This window comes from Oncorhynchus nerka, linkage group LG27 (assembly GCF_034236695.1).
Source record: "Oncorhynchus nerka isolate Pitt River linkage group LG27, Oner_Uvic_2.0, whole genome shotgun sequence".
In the NCBI taxonomy this organism is placed as follows: Eukaryota; Metazoa; Chordata; class Actinopteri; order Salmoniformes; family Salmonidae; genus Oncorhynchus; species Oncorhynchus nerka.
This window is the reverse complement of record NC_088422.1, coordinates 96,674,138-96,697,254: the sequence shown is the minus strand read 5'-3', so window position 1 is coordinate 96,697,254 and position 23,117 is coordinate 96,674,138. Positions and strand designations below refer to the sequence as shown.

Here is a 23,117-nt window from a genome sequence, read left to right as displayed (position 1 = left end):
CTCTTCTTCTCTGTTCTACTGGCTGCTGCACAGTGGATCCCTCTTCTTCTCTGTTCTACTGGCTGCTGCACAGTGGATCCTTCTTCTTCTCTGTTCTACTGGCTGCTGCACAGTGGATCCCTCTTCTCTGTTCTACTGTCTGCTGCACAGTGGATCCCTCTTATTCTCTGTTCTACTGGCTGCTGCACAGTGGATCCTTCTTCTTCTCTGTTCTACTGGCTGCTTCACAGTGGATCCTTCTTCTTCTCTGTTCTACTGGCTGCTGCACAGTGGATCCTTCTTCTTCTCTGTTCTACTGGCTGCTGCACAGTGGATCCTTCTTCTTCTCTGTTCTACTGGCTGCTGCACAGTGGATCCCTCTTCTCTGTTCTACTGGCTGCTGCACAGTGGATCCCTCTTCTCTGTTCTACTGGCTGCTTCACAGTGGATCCCTCTTCTCTGTTCTACTGGCTGCTTCACAGTGGATCCCTCTTCTCTGTTGTACTGTCTGCTGCACAGTGGATCCCTCTTCTTCTCTGTTCTACTGGCTGCTGCACAGTGGATCCCTCTTCTTCTCTGTTCTACTGGCTGCTGCACAGTGGATCCTTCTTCTTCTCTGTTCTACTGGCTGTTCTTCTCTGTTCTACTGGCTGCTGCACAGTGGATCCTTCTTCTTCTTCTCTGTTCTACTGGCTGCTTCACAGTGGATCCCTCTTCTTCTCTGTTCTACTGGCTGCTGCACAGTGGATCCTTCTTCTTCTCTGTTCTACTGGCTGCTTCACAGTGGATCCCTCTTCTTCTCTGTTCTACTGGCTGCTGCACAGTGGATCCCTCTTCTTCTCTGTTCTACTGGCTGCTGCACAGTGGATCCCTCTTCTTCTCTGTTCTACTGTCTGCTGCACAGTGGATCCTTCTTCTTCTCTGTTCTACTGTCTGCTTCACAGTGGATCCCTCTTCTTCTCTGTTCTACTGGCTGCTGCACAGTGGATCCCTCTTCTTCTCTGTTCTACTGGCTGCTGCACAGTGGATCCCTCTTCTTCTCTGTTCTACTGGCTGCTGCACAGTGGATCCTTCTTCTTCTCTGTTCTACTGGCTGCTGCACAGTGGATCCCTCTTCTTCTCTGTTCTACTGGCTGCTTCTTCTCTGTTCTACTGTCTGCTGCACAGTGGATCCTTCTTCTTCTCTGTTCTACTGTCTGCTGCACAGTGGATCCCTCTTCTTCTCTGTTCTACTGGCTGCTGCACAGTGGATCCCTCTTCTTCTCTGTTCTACTGGCTGCTTCACAGTGGATCCTTCTTCTTCTCTGTTCTACTGGCTGCTGCACAGTGGATCCCTCTTCTTCTCTGTTCTATGTGTGGTGGTGAGGTGGTTGAATTCCAGACCAGTCATCAGTAAGCACACCGGACATAAGGGGATAAGGGCCTCAATGGAACAAACACTAACCGCAAACAAAACAGCAACCCCTCTCCCTACAGATGTAGGACCTTAATTTGATCACTCTTTTGTTGTAGATAATTTTCCTGCACTGCAGGAAATGCAAACCAGTAGTGTATTTGAGTTTTAAAAAGGCTTCTAAAGTTTGTAATTTCCACTTTGAAATTTCAGACTTGATTTGCCCTAACGAAAAATGTATCAACCCCAACAAAAATGTCCATTAATTCTAATTCACATAATAATTCACATTTCCTGTTGCTGCAGGATTATTTTCCTGCTGTAGCAAACTGGCTCAAAATAAGATCCTACATCTGTAGTTTTGCTATAGGTTCATACGGTAGGTCTATCATTACTATCTGGCCACTGGTGTAGACCTACACAAACTGCTGGATATCATCTCAATAGGATTCCCATTGACTGAGGGAAAATCAACTTGTCAAGGGGTGGAAATTGGCATTTACAACGTCATCTGCATTGTGTCTGTGTCAGTAGTATTGTAGCAGCTTGTAGCCTTATCTTGTACAAAGAAAAGCATTTTATCTCTTGAGGACTCAGTGGTCTGATTGTTGGTTCATTTGGAAAAAGAACGTATGACCTTGAGATCAAAGAGAATGACAGGATGTTGTTGTCCTTTCAGAATGTCAGGGGTTGGCACGATAGTGGTATTAGAATGTATGGATGTATATTTGTCTATTTGTGTGTGTGTGTGTGTGTGTGTGTGTGTGTGTGTGTGTGTGTGTGTGTGTAGAATGTCTTTATGTTTGGTGTGAAGTAGGTGTGTTTGATCTGGTGACATATCTTTGGAACACCATCTACTGTGAGGCTGTGTTGAAGTACAGTAACGTCTGAGTCCACGTCAGTCGAGGCCTGAGTTCAGCTGAGGTAGCTACTCTCCTGGCTACAGGCCCACTGCTCTACCCTGTTAGCACACTGCACGGCACGCACAGAGAAACTGACTCCAGTCAAAACACACCTAGTGGCTCATGAAGGATAGATACTGGACATCATGTCGGTTTATGACTGAGAAAAAAACCCACTCAAAGTGGGTTAACACCATTGAGTGTTTTACATCATAGTTCTCAGATTAGTGGGTTAACACCATGAGTGTTTTACATCATAGTTCTCAGATTAAAGTGGGTTAACACCCTGAGTATTTTAAGTCATAGTTCTCAGATTAAAGTGGGTTAACTCCATGAGTGTTTTAAATCATAGTTCTCAGATTAAAGTGGGTTAACTCCATGAGTGTTTTAAGTCATAGTTCTCAGATTAAAGTGGGTTAAAACCACAAGTGTTTTAAATCATAGTTCTCAGATTAGTGGGTTAACTCCATGAGTGTTTTAAATCATAGTTCTCAGATTAGTGGGTTAACACCCTGAGTATTTTAAGTCATAGTTCTCAGATTAGTGGGTTAACACCCTGAGTGTTTTAAGTCATAGTTCTCAGATTAGTGGGTTAAAACCACGAGTGTTTTAAGTCATAGTTCTCAGATTGGTAGGTTAACACCCTGATTGTTTTAAGTAATAGCTCTGAATTTAAAGTGGGTTAAAACCATGAGTGTTTTAAATCATAGTTCTCAGCTTTAAAGCTCCAATATGTAACTTTTGGGGGCGTCTGTGTATTCTCTTGACTGCTTTCAATCATTTCCCACATACTCTGCGTTGTTTTATATACCTCTCCACGTCGTACATAAAGTGATTTGATTATTGTTCTGTCCTGCAGGTTCCTCATCGTGCTCGCCTGTCTAATCCTCAGTGTGCTCTCTACTATAGGGCAGTACCAGGCTCTGGCACATGGTACTCTCTTCTGGGTGGTGAGTTCTTATATTATTATATACTCTACTATAGGGCAGTACCAGGCACTGACACTCTCTTCTGGGTGGTGAGTTCTTATATTATTATATACTCTACTATAGGGCAGTACCAGGCTCTGACACTCTCTTCTGGGTGGTGAGTTATTCTATACTCTACTATAGGGCAGTACCAGTCTCTGGCACTCTCTTCTGGGTGGTGAGTTATTATATACTCTACTATAGGGCAGTACCAGGCTCTAGTACTCTCTTCTGGGTGGTGAGTTATTATATACTCTACTATAGGGCAGTACCAGGCTCTGACACTCTCTTCTGGGTGGTGAGTTCTTATATTATTATATACTCTACTATAGGGCAGTACCAGGCTCTGGCACATGGCACTCTCTTCTGGGTGGTGAGTTCTTATATACTCTACTATAGGGCAGTACCAGGCTCTGACACTCTCTTCTGGGTGGTGAGTTCTTATATTATTATATACTCTACTATAGGGCAGTACCAGGCTCTGACACTCTCTTCTGGGTGGTGAGTTATTATATACTCTACTATAGGGCAGTATCTGACACTCTCTTCTGGGTGGTGAGTTATTATATACTCTACTATAGTACCAGGCTCTGACACTCTCTTCTGGGTGGTGAGTTATTGTTTTATAATCTACTATAGGGCAGTTCTGAGGGTGGTGAGTTATTATATACTCTATTATAGGGCAGTACCAGGCTCTGACACTCTCTTCTGGGTGGTGAGTTATTATATACTCTACTATAGGGCAGTACCAGGCTCTGACACTCTCTTCTGGGTGGTGAGTTATTATATACTCTACTATAGGGCAGTACCAGGCTCTGACACTCTCTTCTGGGTGGTGAGTTATTATATACTCTACTATAGGGCAGTACCAGGCTCTGACACTCTCTTCTGGGTGGTGAGTTAAATATAGTTCTACTATAGGGCAGTACCAGGCTCTGACACTCTCTTCTGGGTGGTGAGTTATTATATACTCTACTATAGGGCAGTACCAGGCTCTGACACTCTCTTCTGGGTGGTGAGTTCTTATATTATTATATACTCTACTATAGGGCAGTACCAGGCTCTCTCTTCTGGGTGGTGAGTTATTATACACTCTTCTCTGGGTGGTGAGTTCTTATATTATTATATACTCTACTATAGGGCAGTACCAGGCTCTGGTGACACTCTCTTCTAAATACCAGGTGAGTTCTTATTATTATTATATACTCTACTATAGGGCAGTACCAGGCTCTGACACTCTCTTCTGGGTGGTGAGTTCTTATTTATTATATACTCTACTATAGGGCAGTACCAGGCTCTGACACTCTCTTCTGGGTGGTGAGTTCTTATATTATTATATACTCTACTATAGGTGAGTACCAGGCTCTGACACTCTCTTCTGGGTGGTGAGTTCTTATTTATTATATACTCTACTATAGGGCAGTACCAGGCTCTGACACTCTCTTCTGGGTGGTGAGTTCTTATATTATTATATACTCTACTATAGGGCAGTACCAGGCTCTGACACTCTCTTCTGGGTGGTGAGTTCTTATATTATTATATACTCTACTATAGGGCAGTACCAGGCTCTGACACTCTCTTCTGGGTGGTGAGTTTCTGGGTGGTGATTTATTATATACTCTACTATAGGGCAGTACCAGGCTCTGACACTCTCTTCTGGGTGGTGAGTTCTTATATTATTATATACTCTACTATAGGGCAGTACCAGGCTCTGACACTCTCTTCTGGGTGGTCTTATTATATACTTACTGGGTGGTGAGTTCTTATGGGTGGTGAGTTATTATATACTCTACTATAGGGCAGTACCAGGCTCTGGCACTCTCTTCTGGGTGGTGAGTTCTTATATTATTATATACTCTACTATATACCAGGCTCTGATAGTTCTTATTATTATATACTCTACTATAGGGCAGTACCAGGCTCTGACACTCTCTTCTGGGTGGTGAGTTATTATATACTCTACTATAGGGCAGTACCAGGCTCTGACACTCTCTTCTGGGTGGTGAGTTCTTATATTATTATATACTCTACTATAGGGCAGTACCAGGCTCTGACACTCTCTTCTGGGTGGTGAGTTATTATATACTCTACTATAAGGCAGTACCAGGCTCTGACACTCTCTTCTGGGTGGTGAGTTCTTATATTATTATATACTCTACTATAGGGCAGTACCAGGCTCTGACACTCTCTTCTGGGTGGTGAGTTCTTATATTATTATATACTCTACTATAGGGCAGTACCAGGCTCTCTACTATAGGGCAGTACCAGGCTCTGGCACTCTCTTCTGGGTGGTGAGTTCTTATATTATTATATACTCTACTATAGGGCAGTACCAGGCTCTGGCACATGGCACTCTCTTCTGGGTGGTGAGTTCTTATATTATTATATACTCTACTATAGGGCAGTACCAGGCTCTGACACTCTCTTCTGGGTGGTGAGTTCTTATATTATTATATACTCTACTATAGGGCAGTACCAGGCTCTGACACTCTCTTCTGGGTGGTGAGTTCTTATATTATTATATACTCTACTATAGGGCAGTACCAGGCTCTGACACTCTCTTCTGGGTGGTGAGTTCTTATATTATTATATACTCTACTATAGGGCAGTACCAGGCTCTGACACTCTCTTCTGGGTGGTGAGTTATTATATACTCTACTATAGGGCAGTACCAGGCTCTGGCACTCTCTTCTGGGTGGTGAGTTCTTATATTATTATATACTCTACTATAGGGCAGTACCAGGCTCTGACACTCTCTTCTGGGTGGTGAGTTCTTATATTATTATATACTCTACTATAGGGCAGTACCAGGCTCTGACACTCTCTTCTGGGTGGTGAGTTCTTATATTATTATATACTCTACTATAGGGCAGTACCAGGCTCTGACACCAGGCTCTGACACTCTGGGTGGTGAGTTCTTAGGGCAGTACCAGGCTCTGACACTCTCTTCTGGGTGGTGAGTTCTTATTATTATTATATACTCTACTAGTAGGGCAGTACCAGGCTCTGACACTCTCTTCTGGGTGGTGAGTTCTTATATTATTATATACTCTACTATAGGGCAGTACCAGGCTCTGACACTCTCTTCTGGGTGGTGAGTTCTTATATTATTATATACTCTACTATAGGGCAGTACCAGGCTCTGACACTCTCTTCTGGGTGGTGAGTTATTATATACTCTACTATAGGGCAGTACCAGGCTCTGACACTCTCTTCTGGGTGGTGAGTTCTTATATTATTATATACTCTACTATAGGGCAGTACCAGGCTCTGACACTCTCTTCTGGGTGGTGAGTTCTTATATTATTATATACTCTACTATAGGGCAGTACCAGGCTCTGACACTCTCTTCTGGGTGGTGAGTTATTATATACTCTACTATAGGGCAGTACCAGGCTCTGACACTCTCTTCTGGGTGGTGAGTTATTATATACTCTACTATAGGGCAGTACCAGGCTCTGGCACTCTCTTCTGTGTGGTGAGTTGGAACAGCAACATGCTCTCAATTTAATTTATTTTATGAAGCCCATTTTACATCAGCAGTTGTCACAAAGTGCTTTACAGAAACCCAGCCTGAATCTTCAAAGAGCAAGCAATGCCCAGTGGCTAGGAAGAACTCCCTAGAAGGCAGAAACCTGGGATGAAGAAACTCTGAGGTGGCCAGTCCTCCTCATGTTTAACCAGGCTTTATGTTATTTACTGATTGTGTAACAGGTTATTAGGCCAGTCCTCAGAGTTGCTCATAGTTTACAGTCAAGTTTGGGTAGAGGACAGATTCAGTAGGATATTTATGTCCTATTTATTGTGTAACTTGCTTGGCCAGCAGAGGGCAGATCCTTATTGTGTAACAGAGTTATTAGGCCAGCAGAGGGCAGATCCTTATTGTGTAACAGAGTTGTGGCCAGCAGAACAGAGGGCAGATCCTTATTGTCTAACAGAGTTGCTTGGCCAGCAGAGGGCAGATCCTTATTGTGTAACAGAGTTGCTTGGCCAGCAGAGGGCAGATCCTTATTGTGTAACAGAGTTGAGGACAGATTTATTGGTAACAGAGTTGCAGTAGAGGGCTTGGCCAGATCCTTGCTTGGCCAGCAGAGGGCAGATCCTGTGTAACAGAGTTGAGTTATTAACAGAGTTGCTTGGCCAGCAGCAGATCAGCAGAGGACAGATCCTTATTGTGTAACAGAGGTGCTTGGCCAGCAGAGGGCAGATCCTTATTGTGTAACAGAGTTGCTTGGCCAGCAGAGGACAGATCCTTATTGTGTAACAGAGTTGCTTGGCCAGCAGAGGACAGATCCTTATTGTAACAGTAACATGTATTAGGAGGACAGTAACAGAGGCTTGGCCAGACACTCCTTCTGGTGTAACAGAGTTATTAGGCCAGTAGAGGGCAGATCCTTATTGTGTAACAGAGTTGCTTAGCCAGCAGAGGACAGATCCTTATTGTGTAACAGAGTTGCTTGGCCAGCAGAGAGCAGTAGTGGTCTATTTTCTCTCTACACTATAGAAAGGTCATTCTTCCTATGACAGTCCTCTCTCTCCCATCCTCCCAAACCTTCAGCACAACATGCATGGTCAGATATCTATCCCAAACATTAAACATCAAACCTGACCCTAAACTTCAGCCATTCCAGCCCCTAACACCAAACCTGCATTTGACATTGTATTTCATCTTCACCCTTGTCTGATTCCTCACCCTATTCTTCTGTCTAAAGACCATTTCATTCTTTAAGTCTCATTTTAGAAAATAATACTGTAATGACAATAGTTGATTGGATGGAAGCGCTCTTCATTGTATGAGTGAAACTCAATCACATTCATCACCAATATGTAGCATCCACCTGGATGGGTCCTCATAGTCAAAATGATATTATTTGTGAACCAAAAGAACTGTCAAATTTGTCCATGCTCACAGATCTGTGTTGACATACATCCCTAAATGTGATGTCTGTGCGGTCAGCCAAAGCAACTCTGAGTTTTTAAACCCATCCAGACCCTGACCCCTAAATCCTTCCCTCAAACCTAGACACCACCGACCAGCTGCTGAGTTAAACAGCTCTTGTGTTTGTATGCTTAGTCTGGCTGACAGATCCCTTCTGCAGTCAGAGGAACGGAGACAAAGGAGAAGAAAGAGGGGGACTATGCTTGAGAGTTGTTGTAGAGGAGAAAGAAAGAGGGGAAAGAGAGAGAGAACGAGGGATTAGGGTTAGACAGGAGCGGGGTCGGGGTCGGAGTGTGGGGGTCACAAGGGCACCCACACGCAGGTGGAAAGTTCACCTCAGCCAGTGTCTAACAGGATTAAATGACGCTGTCCACTCATCAGGACGACGCCCAGAATCACAGATTAATCTGCGCCTGCAGAGGTGGGATTAGCAGGGGCCCTAACTAGAGAGGCGCTTCTGTTTGCCAGGGGCCCTAACTAGAGAGGCGCTTCTGTTTGCCAGGGGCCCTAACTAGAGAGGCCCTTCTGTTTGCCAGGGGCCCTAACTTCTGTTTGGGCCAGGGAACTAGGCCCTTCTGTTTGCCAGGGGCCCCTAACTGTTTGCCAGGGGCCCTAGAGACGCCTAGATAACTAGTGAGGCCCTTCTGTTTGCCAGGGGCCCTAACTAGAGAGGCCCTTCTGTTTGCCAGGGGCCCTAACTAGAGAGGCCCTTCTGTTTGCCAGGGCCCTAACAGGGCCCTTCTGTTTGCCAGGGGCCCTAACTAGAGAGGCCCTTCTGTTTGCCAGGGGCCCTAACTAGAGAGGCCCTTCTGTTTGCCAGGGGCCCTAACTAGCTCTGCTAGGACAGTTGTCCCTCTTTTGTTTCTCAACTATAGGAAAAATAAAGAAAGAGATGTGTGAGTCGTCAGAACGTGAAAGACGGTTTTGAGCAAATTCATGACGCGACCCACTTAATGTTCAACTGATCAGGGACAGTGCTTTTTTTCTGTGGCCATCTGTGTCCATATACATATCCCTGGATTTGATTCTTCAACTTTTTGTGTCCATATTTTGGTGCCACATAGTGTCTGACCTCAGTATAACTACGTTAGTAAGTCTGATCAGAAAGCGGCCTATAGGTGGAATGACTGGACCTCAATGCTGATGACCCTGCCCTCCGTCCTCCTCCCTCCACTCCCATCCCCACCACAACAACAACAGCTCTTCCTTTGTCTGGTTTGCACCCCACTGCACGTGAGGTCACCACTTTACTCACTGTTAACCAGGTCCAGTGTAGATTTTCTCTTCCTGGAAGGAGTAACCTAGTGCATCTGTGGCACGTTTGTGATTTAATGAAGCATATTATTGAACCTTTATTTAACTAGAGCGCTGTGCCACTCGGGACCCCTGATAGGAACATGTGTTTGTCCAGCGCCAGGACGGAACATGTATTGGGCATCTGTCAAAAGTACATTAAAGGTTATTGATTTGGTATTGGTCTTCTAAATTGCTAAATGCTAAACTTGCACATTTGAATGGAATTGCATTGGCGTTTAATTTCAGTTCATTGTTTGATTCATATCATGCACTGGGAGTCATTTGGCGTTTAATTTCAGTTCATTGTTTGATTCATATCATGCACTGGGAGTCATTTGACGTTTAATTTCAGTTCATTGTTTGATTCATATCATGCACTGGGAGTCATTTGGCGTTTAATTTCAGTTCATTGTTTGATTCAATCAGGCATTTGGCTTTAATTTCAGTTCATTGTTTGATTCATGATGGGAGTCATTTGGCGTTTAATTTCAGTTCATTGTTTGATTCATATCATGCATTAGTCATTTGGTTCTTGTTCTATTGTTTGATTACATGTTATCCCTACTGGGAGTCATTTGGCGTTCCCTACTGTGTTAGTTCATATTGTCCTGATTCATGTTATCCCTACTGTAGTCATTAGAGTTCATTGTTCTTGTTCTATTGTCCTGGTTACTGATGTTATCCCTACTGTACATTAGAGTTCTTGTTCTATTGTCCTGGTTACTGATGTTATCCCTACTGTACATTAGAGTTCTTGTTCTATTGTCCTGGTTACTGATGTTATCCCTACTGTACATTAGAGTTCTTGTTCTATTGTCCTGGTTACTGATGTTATCCCTACTGTACATTAGAGTTCTTGTTCTATTGTCCTGGTTACTGATGTTATCCCTACTGTACATTAGAGTTCTTGTTCTATTGTCCTGGTTACTGATGTTATCCCTACTGTACATTAGATTTCTTGTTCTATTGTCCTGGTTACTGATGTTATCCCTACTGTACATTAGAGTTCTTGTTCTATTGTCCTGGTTACTGATGTTATCCCTACTGTACATTAGAGTTCTTGTTCTATTGTCCTGGTTACTGATGTTATCCCTACTGTACATTAGAGTTCTTGTTCTATTGTCCTGGTTACTGATGTTATCCCTACTGTACATTAGAGTTCTTGTTCTATTGTCCTGGTTACCAATGTTATCCCTGCTGTACATTAGAGTTCTTGTTCTATTGTCAGAAGCTGTTCTTAGTGTACTAGGGCCCTGGGTTTTGGTTAATCATGTCACATGACCTGAATTTGAACCTTTATTTAATAAAGTGTTTTCATCTAACTGTCCCCTTTTCTTTTTATGTCAGATAGTCCAGCACCAATCCTCCAGCACCAATCCTCCAGCACCATCCTTAGACCGTTTGCTTTCATTTGTTATCTAATTCTCCTTCCTGGAAAAGGAAAGTTAGAATCCAGGTGATGTGACATGAATAACCACAACACAGGGTCATATATTAGTCCTGTTGTGGTTCCCTGAAGGCTGTCACACATCCTGGATGTAATGTTGGGCTGCAGATAGTTCAGCACGCTGTGTTTTTAGGGACCACCAGCTGGAGACGTCTGACTGACCACATATTTCACAACATTCTACATGTAAAATCAGTGCACACTTGGTTCTCCAATGACGTTCAGAGGTGCTAAGTGCTCTGGGCCAGCTGTTGGTGTGTCTGAGCCTTTAGTTTTATCACCTGCTCTATTCCCTCTTTTTCTATCTGAGAATCACTTACTATTTCCTACATTCTCTCTCTCTCTGTGTGTGTCTCTGTCTGTCTGTCTGTCTGTCTGTCTGTCTGTCTGTCTGTCTGTCTCTCTCTGTCTCTGTCTCTGTCTCTCTCTGTCTGTCTGTCTGTCTGTCTGTCTGTCTGTCTGTCTGTCTGTCTGTCTGTCTGTCTGTCTGTCTGTCTGTCTGTCTGTCTGTCTGTCTGTCTGTCTGTCTGTCTGTCTGTCTGTCTGTCTGTCTGTCTGTCTCTCTCTCTCTCTCTCTCTGTGTGTCTCTCTCTGTGTGTGTCTGTCTGTCTGTGTGTCTGTCTGTCTCTCTGTGTGTGTGTCTTTCTCTGTCTCTCTTTATTTATTTATTTGTCTGGGGCTTTATTGGCTGGAAAACATATGTTTACATTGCCAAAAAAATATAAACTGTAACAATTGACAGTGAACATTACACTCACAAAAGTTGTCTCTCTGTCTGTTTGATTCCCCTCCCTGTCCCCAACTCTGTCTTTAACAGGAGATAGCGTTTGATGGTGGTGTTATTTGTGTGGAGTGTCTGTGCGTCTGTGGTCCTCTGTCTGTATGTTGGCTGTCTGTCTCTCTGTCTATTGTCCTGTATCTCCATCATCGGCAAGTGCCTGGAACAAACTCCACACTTCACACTGGCATCCTTAGTCTTCTGATAAAATAAGATCTGCATGTACAATAATGGTCAATTATTTGCATTCAGTATGCAAATAGATATCCTGGTTACTAATAAAGTAACAGTGACAATTCAACTCCTGGGATCCCTCCTGTAAAATTGTCCCCTCTTGTAACACTGTCTCCCTCCTGTAACATGGCCCCTCCTGTAACAGGGTCTCTCCTCCTGTAACATGGCCTCTGCTGTAACACAGTCTCTGTGTTACTCCTGTAACATGGCCCCTCTGTAACATGGTTCCATCCTGTAAAATGTACCCTCTTGTAACATGGCCCCTCTGTAACATGGCCTGTCTCTCTGTGTGTCTGTCTCTCTGTAACATGTCCTCTGTTATCCCTACTGTACTCCTGTAACATGGTTCCATCCTGTCAAATTGTACCCTCTTGTAACATGGCTCCTGGTGTAACATGTCTCCCTCCTGTAACATGGCCCTCCTGTGTATGGCCCCTCCTGTAACTGTGGTACCCTCCTGTAACATGTAAACCTCCTGTAACACAGTCCCTCCTGTAACACGGTTCCATCCTGTAACATGGCTCTGTCCTGTATCACTGGCTCCATCCTGTGTGTCTGTCTCTCCCTCCTGTAACACGTCCTCTGTAACATGGCTCCCTCTGTAACACTTCTCCCTCCTGTAACACGGCCCCTCCTGTAACATTCTTGTTCCTCCTGTGGTGTCAGTTTACCTCCTGTAACACGTGCTCCCTCTGTCTGTAACACGGCCCCTCCTGTAACACGGATCCCTCCTGTAACACGGTCTCCTCCTGTAACACGGCTCCCTCTGTAAAATGGTGACCCTCCTGTAACACGTTGAACCTCCTGTAACACAGTACCTATTGTCCTGAACTCCTCATGTGTTTTCCTGGAACAAACCCTCCTGTTCGGTTCCATCCTATAACATGGCTCCATCCTGATAACATGTCTCCCTCCTGTAACACGGCTTCATCCTGTAACACGGCTCCCTCCTGTAACACGGCTCCATACTGTAACACTTCTCCCTCCTGTAACACGGCTCCATACTGTAACACTTCTCCTTCCTGTAACACGGCACCCTCCTGTAACACGTCTCCCTCCTGTAACACTTCTCCCTCCTGTAACACGGCCCCTCCTGTAACACGGCTCCCGCATGTAACACGTCTCCCTCCTGTAACACGGCTCCCTCCTGTAACACTTCTCCCTCCTGTAACATGGCTCCATACTGTAGCACGTCTCCATCCTGTAACACGGCTCCCTCCTGTAACATGTCTCCCTCCTGTAACACTTCTCCCTCCTGTAACACGGCCCCTCCTGTAACACGGACCCTCCTGTAACACGTCTCCCTCCTGTAACACGGCTCCCTCCTGTAACACGGCTCCCTCCTGTAACACGGCTCCCTCCTGTAACACGGCACCCTCCTGTAACACGGCACCCTCCTGTAACACGGCACCCTCCTGTAACACGGCTCCCTCCTGTAACATGGCTCCCTCCTGTAACACGTCTCCCTCCTGTAACACGGCTCCCTCCTGTAACACGGCTCCCTCCTGTAACATGTCTCCCCTCCACTGTGTGCTTCTCTGCAGATTTGATTGTAGTGGTGGCCTCCATCATCGTACTGGTAGTTGGCTCCAATGGACAGGTGTTTGCCACGTCTGCTGTCAGGTAAGACACTGGCCCTCGACTCTCATGTCCTAAATGTTCTATGTTTACAGCACTATCATGCAGGGCTCCAGACTAACCATTTAGTTGCATTTTGCTACACTTTGACTTGGCTATTGCTGAGTTACATTTTTTTGTGGTCGCATTGGTGCAAGCTGCACATTCTACATGGTCACCTCACTCCAAACTTGGCTGTAACCATGATTTGGTCAAATAGTAATGTGCATTATTATCCTCATGATTCCTGTAATGAAGGTCTTTGTCCCTGTTTAGCTGGGGCCTGCTGCTGTAATGAAGGTCTCTGTCTCTGTGCCTGTTTAGCTGGGGCCTGCTGCTGTAGTGAAGGTCTCTGTCCCTGTGCCTGTTAAGCTGGGGCCTGCTGCTATAATGAAGGTCTCTGTCCCTGTGCCTGTTTAGCTGGGGCCTGCTGCTGTAGTGAAGGTCTCTGTCCCTGTGCCTGTTTAGCTGGGGCCTGCTGCTGTAGTGAAGGTCTCTGTCCCTGTGCCTGTTTAGCTGGGGTCTGCTGCTGTAGTGAAGGTCTTTGTCCCTGTGCCTGTTTAGCTGGGGCCTGCTGCTGTAGTGAAGGTCTCTGTCCCTGTGCCTGTTTAGCTGGGGCCTGCTGCTGTAGTGAAGGTCTCTGTCCCTGTGTCTGTTTAGCTGGGGCCTGCTGCTGTAGTGAAAGTCTCTGTCCCTGTGCCTGTTTAGCTGGGGCCTGCTGCTGTAGTGAAGGTCTCTGTCCCTGTGTCTGTTTAGCTGGGGCCTGCTGCTGTAATGAAGGTCTTTGTCCCTGTTTAGCTGGGGCCTGCTGCTGTAATGAAGGTCTCTGTCCCTGTGTCTGTTTAGCTGGGGCCTGCTGCTGTAGTGAAGGTCTCTGTCCCTGTGTCTGTTTAGCTGGGGCCTGCTGCTGTAATGAAGGTCTTTGTCCCTGTTTAGCTGGGGTCTGCTGCTGTAATGAAGGTCTCTGTCCCTGTGCCTGTTTCGCTGGGGCCTGTTGCTGTAATGAAGGTCTTTGTCCCTGTGCCTGTTTAGCTGGGGTCTGCTGCTGTAGTGAAGGTCCCTGTGCCTGTTTAGCTGGGGCCTGCTGCTGTAGTGAAGGTCCCTGTGCCTGTTTAGCTGGGGCCTGCTGCTGTAATGAAGGTCTCTGTCTCTGTGCCTGTTTAGCTGGGGCCTGCTGCTGTAGTGAAGTTATTTGTCCCTGTGTCTGTTTAGCTGGGGCCTGCTGCTATAATGAAGGTCTCTGCCCCTGTGCCTGTGTCGCTGGGGCCTGCTGCTATAATGAAGGTCTCTGTCTCTGTGCCTCTTTAGCTGGGGCCTGCTGCTGTAGTGAAGGTCTCTGTGCCTGTTTAGCTGGGGCCTGCTGCTGTAGTGAAGGTCTCTGTCCCTGTGCCTGTTTAGCTGGGGCCTGCTGCTGTAATGAAGGTCTCTGCCCCTGTGCCTGTTTAGCTGGGCCCTGCTGCTGTAGTGAAGGTCTCTGTCCCTGTGCCTGTTTCACTGGGGCCTCCTGCTGTAGTGAAGGTCTCTGTCCCTGTGCCTGTTTAGCTGGGGCCTGCTGCTGTAGTGAAGGTATCTGCCCCTGTGCCTGTTTAGCTGGGGCCTGCTGCTGTAGTGAAGGTCTCTGTGCCTGTTTAGCTGGGGCCTGCTGCTGTAATGAAGGTCTCTGTGCCTGTTTAGCTGGGGCCTGCTGCTGTAGTGAAGGTCTTTGTCATTGTGCCTGTAAAGCTGGGGCCTGCTGCTGTAGTGAAGGTCTCTGCCCCTGTGCCTGTTTAGCTGGGGCCTGCTGCTGTAGTGAAGGTCTCTGCCCCTGTGCCTGTTTAGCTGGGGCCTGCTGCTGTAATGAAGGTCTCTGCCCTGTGCCTGTTTAGCTGGGGTCTGCTGCTGTAGTGAAGGTCTCTGCCCCTGTGCCTGTTTAGCTGGGGCCTGCTGCTGTAGTGAAGGTCTCTGTCCCTGTGCCTGTTTAGCTGGGGCCTGCTGCTGTAGTGAAGGTCTCTGCCCCTGTGCCTGTTTAGCTGGGGTCTGCTGCTGTAATGAAGGTCTCTGCCCTGTGCCTGTTTAGCTGGGGCCTGCTGCTGTAGTGAAGGTCTCTGTCCCTGTGCCTGTTAAGCTGGGGCCTGCTGCTATAATGAAGGTCTCTGTCCCTGTGCCTGTTTAGCTGGGGCCTGCTGCTGTAGTGAAGGTCTCTGTCCCTGTGCCTGTTTAGCTGGGGCCTGCTGCTGTAGTGAAGGTCTCTGTCCCTGTGCCTGTTTAGCTGGGGTCTGCTGCTGTAGTGAAGGTCTTTGTCCCTGTGCCTGTTTAGCTGGGGCCTGCTGCTGTAGTGAAGGTCTCTGTCCCAGTGCCTGTTTAGCTGGGGCCTGCTGCTGTAGTGAAGGTCTCTGTCCCTGTGTCTGTTTAGCTGGGGCCTGCTGCTGTAATGAAGGTCTTTATCCCTGTTTAGCTGGGGCCTGCTGCTGTAATGAAGGTCTCTGTCCCTGTGCCTGTTTCGCTGGGGCCTGTTGCTGTAATGAAGGTCTTTGTCCCTGTGCCTGTTTAGCTGGGGTCTGCTGCTGTAGTGAAGGTCCCTGTGCCTGTTTAGCTGGGGCCTGCTGCTGTAGTGAAGGTCCCTGTGCCTGTTTAGCTGGGGCCTGCTGCTGTAATGAAGGTCTCTGTCCTGTGCCTGTTTAGCTGGGGCCTGCTGCTGTAGTGAAGGTCTTTGTCCCTGTGTCTGTTTAGCTGGGGCCTGCTGCTATAATGAAGGTCTCTGCCCCTGTGCCTGTGTAGCTGGGGCCTGCTGCTATAATGAAGGTCTCTGTCTCTGTGCCTCTTTAGCTGGGGCCTGCTGCTGTAGTGAAGGTCTCTGTGCCTGTTTAGCTGGGGCCTGCTGCTGTAGTGAAGGTCTCTGTCCCTGTGCCTGTTTAGCTGGGGCCTGCTGCTGTAATGAAGGTCTCTGCCCCTGTGCCTGTTTAGCTGGGCCCTGCTGCTGTAGTGAAGGTCTCTGTCCCTGTGCCTGTTTCACTGGGGCCTCCTGCTGTAGTGAAGGTCTCTGTCCCTGTGCCTGTTTAGCTGGGGCCTGCTGCTGTAGTGAAGGTATCTGCCCCTGTGCCTGTTTAGCTGGGGCCTGCTGCTGTAGTGAAGGTCTCTGTGCCTGTTTAGCTGGGGCCTGCTGCTGTAGTGAAGGTCTCTGTGCCTGTTTAGCTGGGGCCTGCTGCTGTAGTGAAGGTCTCTGTCATTGTGCCTGTAAAGCTGGGGCCTGCTGCTGTAGTGAAGGTCTCTGTCTCTGTGCCTGTTTAGCTGGGGCCTGCTGCTGTAATGAAGGTCTCTGTCCCTGTGCCTGTTTAGCTGGGGCCTGCTGCTATAATGAAGGTCTCTGTCCCTGTGCCTGTTTAGCTGGGGCCTGCTGCTATAATGAAGGTCTCTGTCCCTGTGCCTGTTTAGCTGGGGCCTGCTGCTGTAATGAAGGTCTCTGTGCCTGTTTAGCTGGGGCGTGCTGCTGTAGTGAAGGTCTCTGTCCCTGTGTCTGTTCCGCTGGGGCCTGCTGCTGTAATGAAGGTCTCTGTCCCTGCCTGTTTAGCTGGGGCCTGCTGCTGTAATGAAGGTCTCTGTCCCTGTGCCTGTTTAGCTGGGGCCTGCTGCTGTAGTGAAGGTCTCTGTCCCTGTGCCTGTTTAGCTGGGGCCTGCTGCTGTAGTGAAGGTCTCTGCCCCTGCCTGTTTAGCTGGGGCCTGCTGCTGTAATGAAGGTCTCTGTCCCTGTGCCTGTTTAGCTGGGGCCTGCTGCTATAATGAAGGTCTCTGTCCCTGTGCCTGTTTAGCTGGGGCCTGCTGCTGTAGTGAAGGTCTCTGTCCCTGTGCCTGTTTAGCTGGGGCCTGCTGCTGTAGTGAAGGTCTCTGTCCCTGTGCCTGTTTAGCTGGGGCCTGCTGCTGTAGTGAAGGCCTCTGTCCCTGTGCCTGTTTAGCTGGGGCCTGCTGCTGTAATGAAGGTCTCTGTCCCTGTGTCTGTTTAGCTGGGGCCTGCTGCTGTAGTGAAGGTCTCTGTCCCTGTGCCTGTTTAGCTGGGGCCTGCTGCTGTAGTGAAGGTCTCTGTCCCTGTGTCTGTTTAGCTGGGGCCTTCTGCTGTAGTGAAGGTCTCTGTCCCCTGTTTAGCTGGGGCCTGCTGCTGTATGAAGGTCCCTGTGCCTGTTTAGCTGGGACCTGCTGCTGTAATGAAGGTCTCTGCCCCTGTGCCTGTTTAGCTGGGGCCTGCTGCTGTAATGAAGGTCTGTCCCTGTGCCTGTTTAGCTGGGGTCTGCTGCTGTAATGAAGGTCTCTGTGCCTGTTTAGCTGGGGCCTGCTGCTGTAGTGAAGGTCTCTGTCCCTGTGCCTGTTTAGCTGGGGTCTGCTGCTGTAGTGAAGGTCTCCCCTGTGCCTGTTTAGCTGGGGCCTGCTGCTGTAGTGAAGGTCTCTGTCCCTGTGCCTGTTTAGCTGGGGCCTGCTGCTGTAGTGAAGGTCTCCCTGTGCCTGTTTAGCTGGGGCCTGCTGCTGTAGTGAAGGTCTCTGCCCCTGTGCCTGTTTAGCTGGGGCCTGCTGCTGTAGTGAAGGTCTCTGTCCCTGTGCCTGTTTAGCTGGGGCCTGCTGCTGTAATGAAGGTCTCTGTCCCTGTGCCTGTTTAGCTGGGGCCTGCTGCTGTAATGAAGGTCTCTGTCCCTGTGCCTGTTTAGCTGGGGCCTGCTGCTGTAGTGAAAGTCTCTGTCCCTGTGCCTGTTTAGCTGGGGCCTGCTGCTATAATGAAGGTCTCTGTCCCTGTGCCTGTTTAGCTGGGGCCTGCTGCTGTAATGAAGGTCTCTGTGCCTGTTTAGCTGGGGCGTGCTGCTGTAGTGAAGGTCTCTGTCCCTGTGCCTGTTTAGCTGGGGCCTGTTGCTGTAATGAAGGTCTCTGTCCCTGTGCCTGTTTAGCTGGGGCCTGCTGCTGTAATGAAGGTCTCTGTCCCTGTGCCTGTTTAGCTGGGGCCTGCTGCTGTAGTGAAGGTCTCCCTGTGCCTGTTTAGCTGGGGCCTGCTGCTGTAATGAAGGTCTCTGTGCCTGTTTAGCTGGGGCCTGCTGCTGTAGTGAAGGTCTGTCCCTGTGCCTGTTTAGCTGGGGCCTGCTGCTGTAATGAAGGTCTCTGTCCCTGTGCCTGTTTAGCTGGGGCCTGCTGCTGTAGTGAAGGTCTCTGTCCCTGTGCCTGTTTAGCTGGGGCCTGCTGCTGTAGTGAAGGTCTCTGTCCCTGTGCCTGTTTAGCTGGGGCCTGCTGCTGTAGTGAAGGCCTCTGTCCCTGTGCCTGTTTAGCTGGGGCCTGCTGCTGTAGTGAAGGTCTCTGTCCCTGTGTCTGTTTAGCTGGGGCCTGCTGCTGTAGTGAAGGTCTCTGTCCCTGTGCCTGTTTAGCTGGGGCCTGCTGCTGTAGTGAAGGTCTCTGTCCCTGTGTCTGTTTAGCTGGGGCCTGCTGCTGTAGTGAAGGTCTCTGTCCCTGTGTCTGTTTCGCTGGGGCCTGTTGCTGTGATGAAGGTATTTGTCCCTGTGCCTGTTTAGCTGGGACCTGCTGCTGTAGTGAAGGTCTCTCCCCCTGTGCCTGTTTAGCTGGGGCCTGCTGCTGTAGTGAAGGTATCTGTCCCTGTGCCTGTTTAGCTGGGGTCTGCTGCTGTAGTGAAGGTCTCTGTGCCTGTTTAGCTGGGGCCTGCTGCTGTAGTGAAGGTCTCTGTCCCTGTGCCTGTTTAGCTGGGGTCTGCTGCTGTAGTGAAGGTCTCTGCCCCTGTGCCTGTTTAGCTGGGGCCTGCTGCTGTAGTGAAGGTCTCTGTCCCTGTGCCTGTTTAGCTGGGGCCTGCTGCTGTAGTGAAGGTCTCTGCCCCTGTGCCTGTTTAGCTGGGGTCTGCTGCTGTAGTGAAGGTCTCTGCCCCTGTGCCTGTTTAGCTGGGGCCTGCTGCTGTAGTGAAGGTCTCTGTCCCTGTGCCTGTTTAGCTGGGGCCTGCTGCTGTAGTGAAGGTCTCTGTCCCTGTGCCTGTTAAGCTGGGGCCTGCTGCTATAATGAAGGTCTCTGTCCCTGTGCCTGTTTAGCTGGGGCCTGCTGCTGTAGTGAAAGTCTCTGTCCCTGTGCCTGTTTAGCTGGGGCCTGCTGCTGTAGTGAAGGTCTCTGTCCCTGTGCCTGTTTAGCTGGGGTCTGCTGCTGTAGTGAAGATCTTTGCCCCTGTGCCTGTTTAGCTGGGGCCTGCTGCTGTAGTGAAGGTCTCTGTCCCAGTGCCTGTTTAGCTGGGGCCTGCTGCTGTAGTGAAGGTCTCTGTCCCTGTGTCTGTTTAGCTGGGGCCTGCTGCTGTAGTGAAGGTCTCTGTCCCTGTGTCTGTTTAGCTGGGGCCTGCTGCTGTAATGAAGGTCTTTGTCCCTGTTTAGCTGGGGCCTGCTGCTGTAATGAAGGTCTCTGTCCCTGTGCCTGTTTAGCTGGGGTCTGCTGCTGTAGTGAAGGTCCCTGTGCCTGTTTAGCTGGGGCCTGCTGCTGTAATGAAGGTCTCTGTCTCTGTGCCTGTTTAGCTGGGGCCTGCTGCTGTAGTGAAGGTATTTGTCCCTGTGTCTGTTTAGCTGGGGCCTGCTGCTATAATGAAGGTCTCTGCCCCTGTGCCTGTGTCGCTGGGGCCTGCTGCTATAATGAAGGTCTCTGTCTCTGTGCCTCTTTAGCTGGGGCCTGCTGCTGTAGTGAAGGTCTCTGTGCCTGTTTAGCTGGGGCCTGCTGCTGTAGTGAAGGTCTCTGTCCCTGTGCCTGTTTAGCTGGGGCCTGCTGCTGTAATGAAGGTCTCTGTCCCTGTGCCTGTTTAGCTGGGGCCTGCTGCTATAATGAAGGTCTCTGTCCCTGTGCCTGTTTAGCTGGGGCCTGCTGCTATAATGAAGGTCTCTGTCCCTGTGCCTGTTTAGCTGGGGCCTGCTGCTGTAATGAAGGTCTCTGTGCCTGTTTAGCTGGGGCGTGCTGCTGTAGTGAAGGTCTCTGTCCCTGTGTCTGTTCCGCTGGGGCCTGTTGCTATAATGAAGGTCTCTGTCCCTGTGCCTGTTTAGCTGGGGCCTGCTGCTATAATGAAGGTCTCTGTCCCTGTGCCTGTTTAGCTGGGGCCTGCTGCTGTAGTGAAGGTCTCTGTCCCTGTGCCTGTTTAGCTGGGGCCTGCTGCTGTAGTGAAGGTCTCTGCCCCTGTGCCTGTTTAGCTGGGGCCTGCTGCTGTAGTGAAGGTCTCTGCCCCTGTGCCTGTTTAGCTGGGGCCTGCTGCTGTAGTGAAGGTCTCTGCCCCTGTGCCTGTTTAGCTGGGGTCTGCTGCTGTAGTGAAGGTCTCTGCCCCTGTGCCTGTTTAGCTGGGGCCTGCTGCTGTAGTGAAGGTCTCTGCCCCTGTGCCTGTTTCGCTGGGGCCTGTTGCTGTAATGAAGGTCTTTGTCCCTGTGCCTGTTTAGCTGGGGTCTGCTGCTGTAGTGAAGGTCCCTGTGCCTGTTTAGCTGGGGCCTGCTGCTGTAGTGAAGGTCCCTGTGCCTGTTTAGCTGGGGCCTGCTGCAGTAATGAAGGTCTCTGTCTCTGTGCCTGTTTAGCTGGGGCCTGCTGCTGTAGTGAAAGTCTTTGTCCCTGTGTCTGTTTAGCTGGGGCCTGCTGCTATAATGAAGGTCTCTGCCCCTGTGCCTGTGTCGCTGGGGCCTGCTGCTATAATGAAGGTCTCTGTCTCTGTGCCTCTTTAGCTGGGGCCTGCTGCTGTAGTGAAGGTCTCTGTGCCTGTTTAGCTGGGGCCTGCTGCTGTACTGAAGGTCTCTGTGCCTGTTTAGCTGGGGCCTGCTGCTGTAATGAAGGTCTCTGCCCCTGTGCCTGTTTAGCTGGGGCCTGCTGCTGTAGTGAAGGTCTCTGTCCCTGTGCCTGTTTCACTGGGGCCTCCTGCTGTAGTGAAGGTCTCTGTCCCTGTGCCTGTTTAGCTGGGGCCTGCTGCTGTAGTGAAGGTATCTGCCCCTGTGCCTGTTTAGCTGGGGCCTGCTGCTGTAGTGAAGGTCTCTGTGCCTGTTTAGCTGGGGCCTGCTGCTGTAGTGAAGGTCCCTGTGCCTGTTTAGCTGGGGCCTGCTGCTGTAGTGAAGGTCCCTGTGCCTGTTTAGCTTGGGCCTGCTGCTGTAATGAAGGTCTCTGTCCCTGTGCCTGTTTAGCTGGGGCCTGCTGCTGTAGTGAAGGTCTCTGTGCCTGTTTAGCTGGGGCCTGCTGCTATAATGAAGGTATCTGTCTCTGTGCCTCTTTAGCTGGGGCCTGCTGCTGTAGTGAAGGTCTCTGTGCCTGTTTAGCTGGGGCCTGCTGCTGTAGTGAAGGTCTCTGTGCCTGTTTAGCTGGGGCCTGCTGCTATAATGAAGGTCTCTGCCCCTGTGCCTGTTTAGCTGGGGCCTGATTTTGTAGTGAAGGTCTTTGTCCCTGTGCCTGTTTAGCTGGGGCCTGCTGCTGTAATGAAGGTCTCTGCCCCTGTGCCTGTTTAGCTGGGGCCTGCTGCTGTAGTGAAGGTCTCTGTCTATGTGCCTGTTTAGCTGGGGCCTGCTGCTGTAATGAAGGTCTCTGCCCCTGTGCCCTGTTTAGCTGGGGCCTGCTGCTGTAGTGAAGGTCTTTGTCCCTGTGCCTGTTTAGCTGGGGCCTGCTGCTGTAATGAAGGTCTCTGCCCCTGTGCCTGTTTAGCTGGGGCCTGCTGCTGTAGTGAAGGTCTCTGTCTATGTGCCTGTTTAGCTGGGGCCTGCTGCTGTAATAAAGGTCTCTGTCCCTGTGCCTGTTTAGCTGGGGCCTGCTGCTATAATGAAGGTCTCTGTCCCTGTGCCTGTTTAGCTGGGGCCTGCTGCTGTAATGAAGGTCTATGTCCCTGTGCCTGTTTAGCTGGGGCCTGCTGCTGTAATGGAGGTCTCTGTCCCTGTGCCTGTTTAGCTGGGGCCTGCTGCTATAATGAAGGTCTCTGTCCCTGTGCCTGTTTAGCTGGGGCCTGCTGCTGTAATGAAGGTCTCTGTCCCTGTGCCTGTTTAGCTGGGGCCTGCTGCTGTAATGAAGGTCTCTGTAACTGTTTAGCTGGGGCCTGCTGCTGTAGTGAAGGTCTCTGTGTCTGTTTAGCTGGGGCCTGCTGCTATAATGAAGGTCTCTGTCCCTGTGCCTGTTTAGCTGGGGCCTGCTGCTGTAATGAAGGTCTCTGCCCCTGTGCCTGTTTAGCTGGGGCCTGCTGCTGTAGTGAAGGTCTCTGTCTATGTGCCTGTTTAGCTGGGGCCTGCTGCTGTAATGAAGGTCTCTGCCCCTGTGCCTGTTTAGCTGGGGCCTGCTGCTGTAGTGAAGGTCTTTGTCCCTGTGCCTGTTTAGCTGGGGCCTGCTGCTGTAATGAAGGTCTCTGCCCCTGTGCCTGTTTAGCTGGGGCCTGCTGCTGTAGTGAAGGTCTCTGTCTATGTGCCTGTTTAGCTGGGGCCTGCTGCTGTAATAAAGGTCTCTGTCCCTGTGCCTGTTTAGCTGGGGCCTGCTGCTATAATGAAGGTCTCTGTCCCTGTGCCTGTTTAGCTGGGGCCTGCTGCTGTAATGAAGGTCTCTGTCCCTGTGCCTGTTTAGCTGGGGCCTGCTGCTGTAATG

General features: G+C 49.4%; 1 protein-coding gene across 1 annotated transcript in view; it reads left to right on the top strand.

The window, feature by feature from the left end:
* kcnq1.1 (potassium voltage-gated channel, KQT-like subfamily, member 1.1) overlaps positions 1 to 23,117 on the top strand; it is a 68,575-nt gene that overhangs the window by 6,926 nt on the left and 38,532 nt on the right. Inside the window, exon 2 of the mRNA XM_065012386.1 lies at positions 3,134 to 3,224. Within this exon, the coding sequence (XP_064868458.1) occupies positions 3,134 to 3,224 (91 nt within the window). The remainder of the gene's footprint in view (positions 1 to 3,133; positions 3,225 to 23,117) is intronic.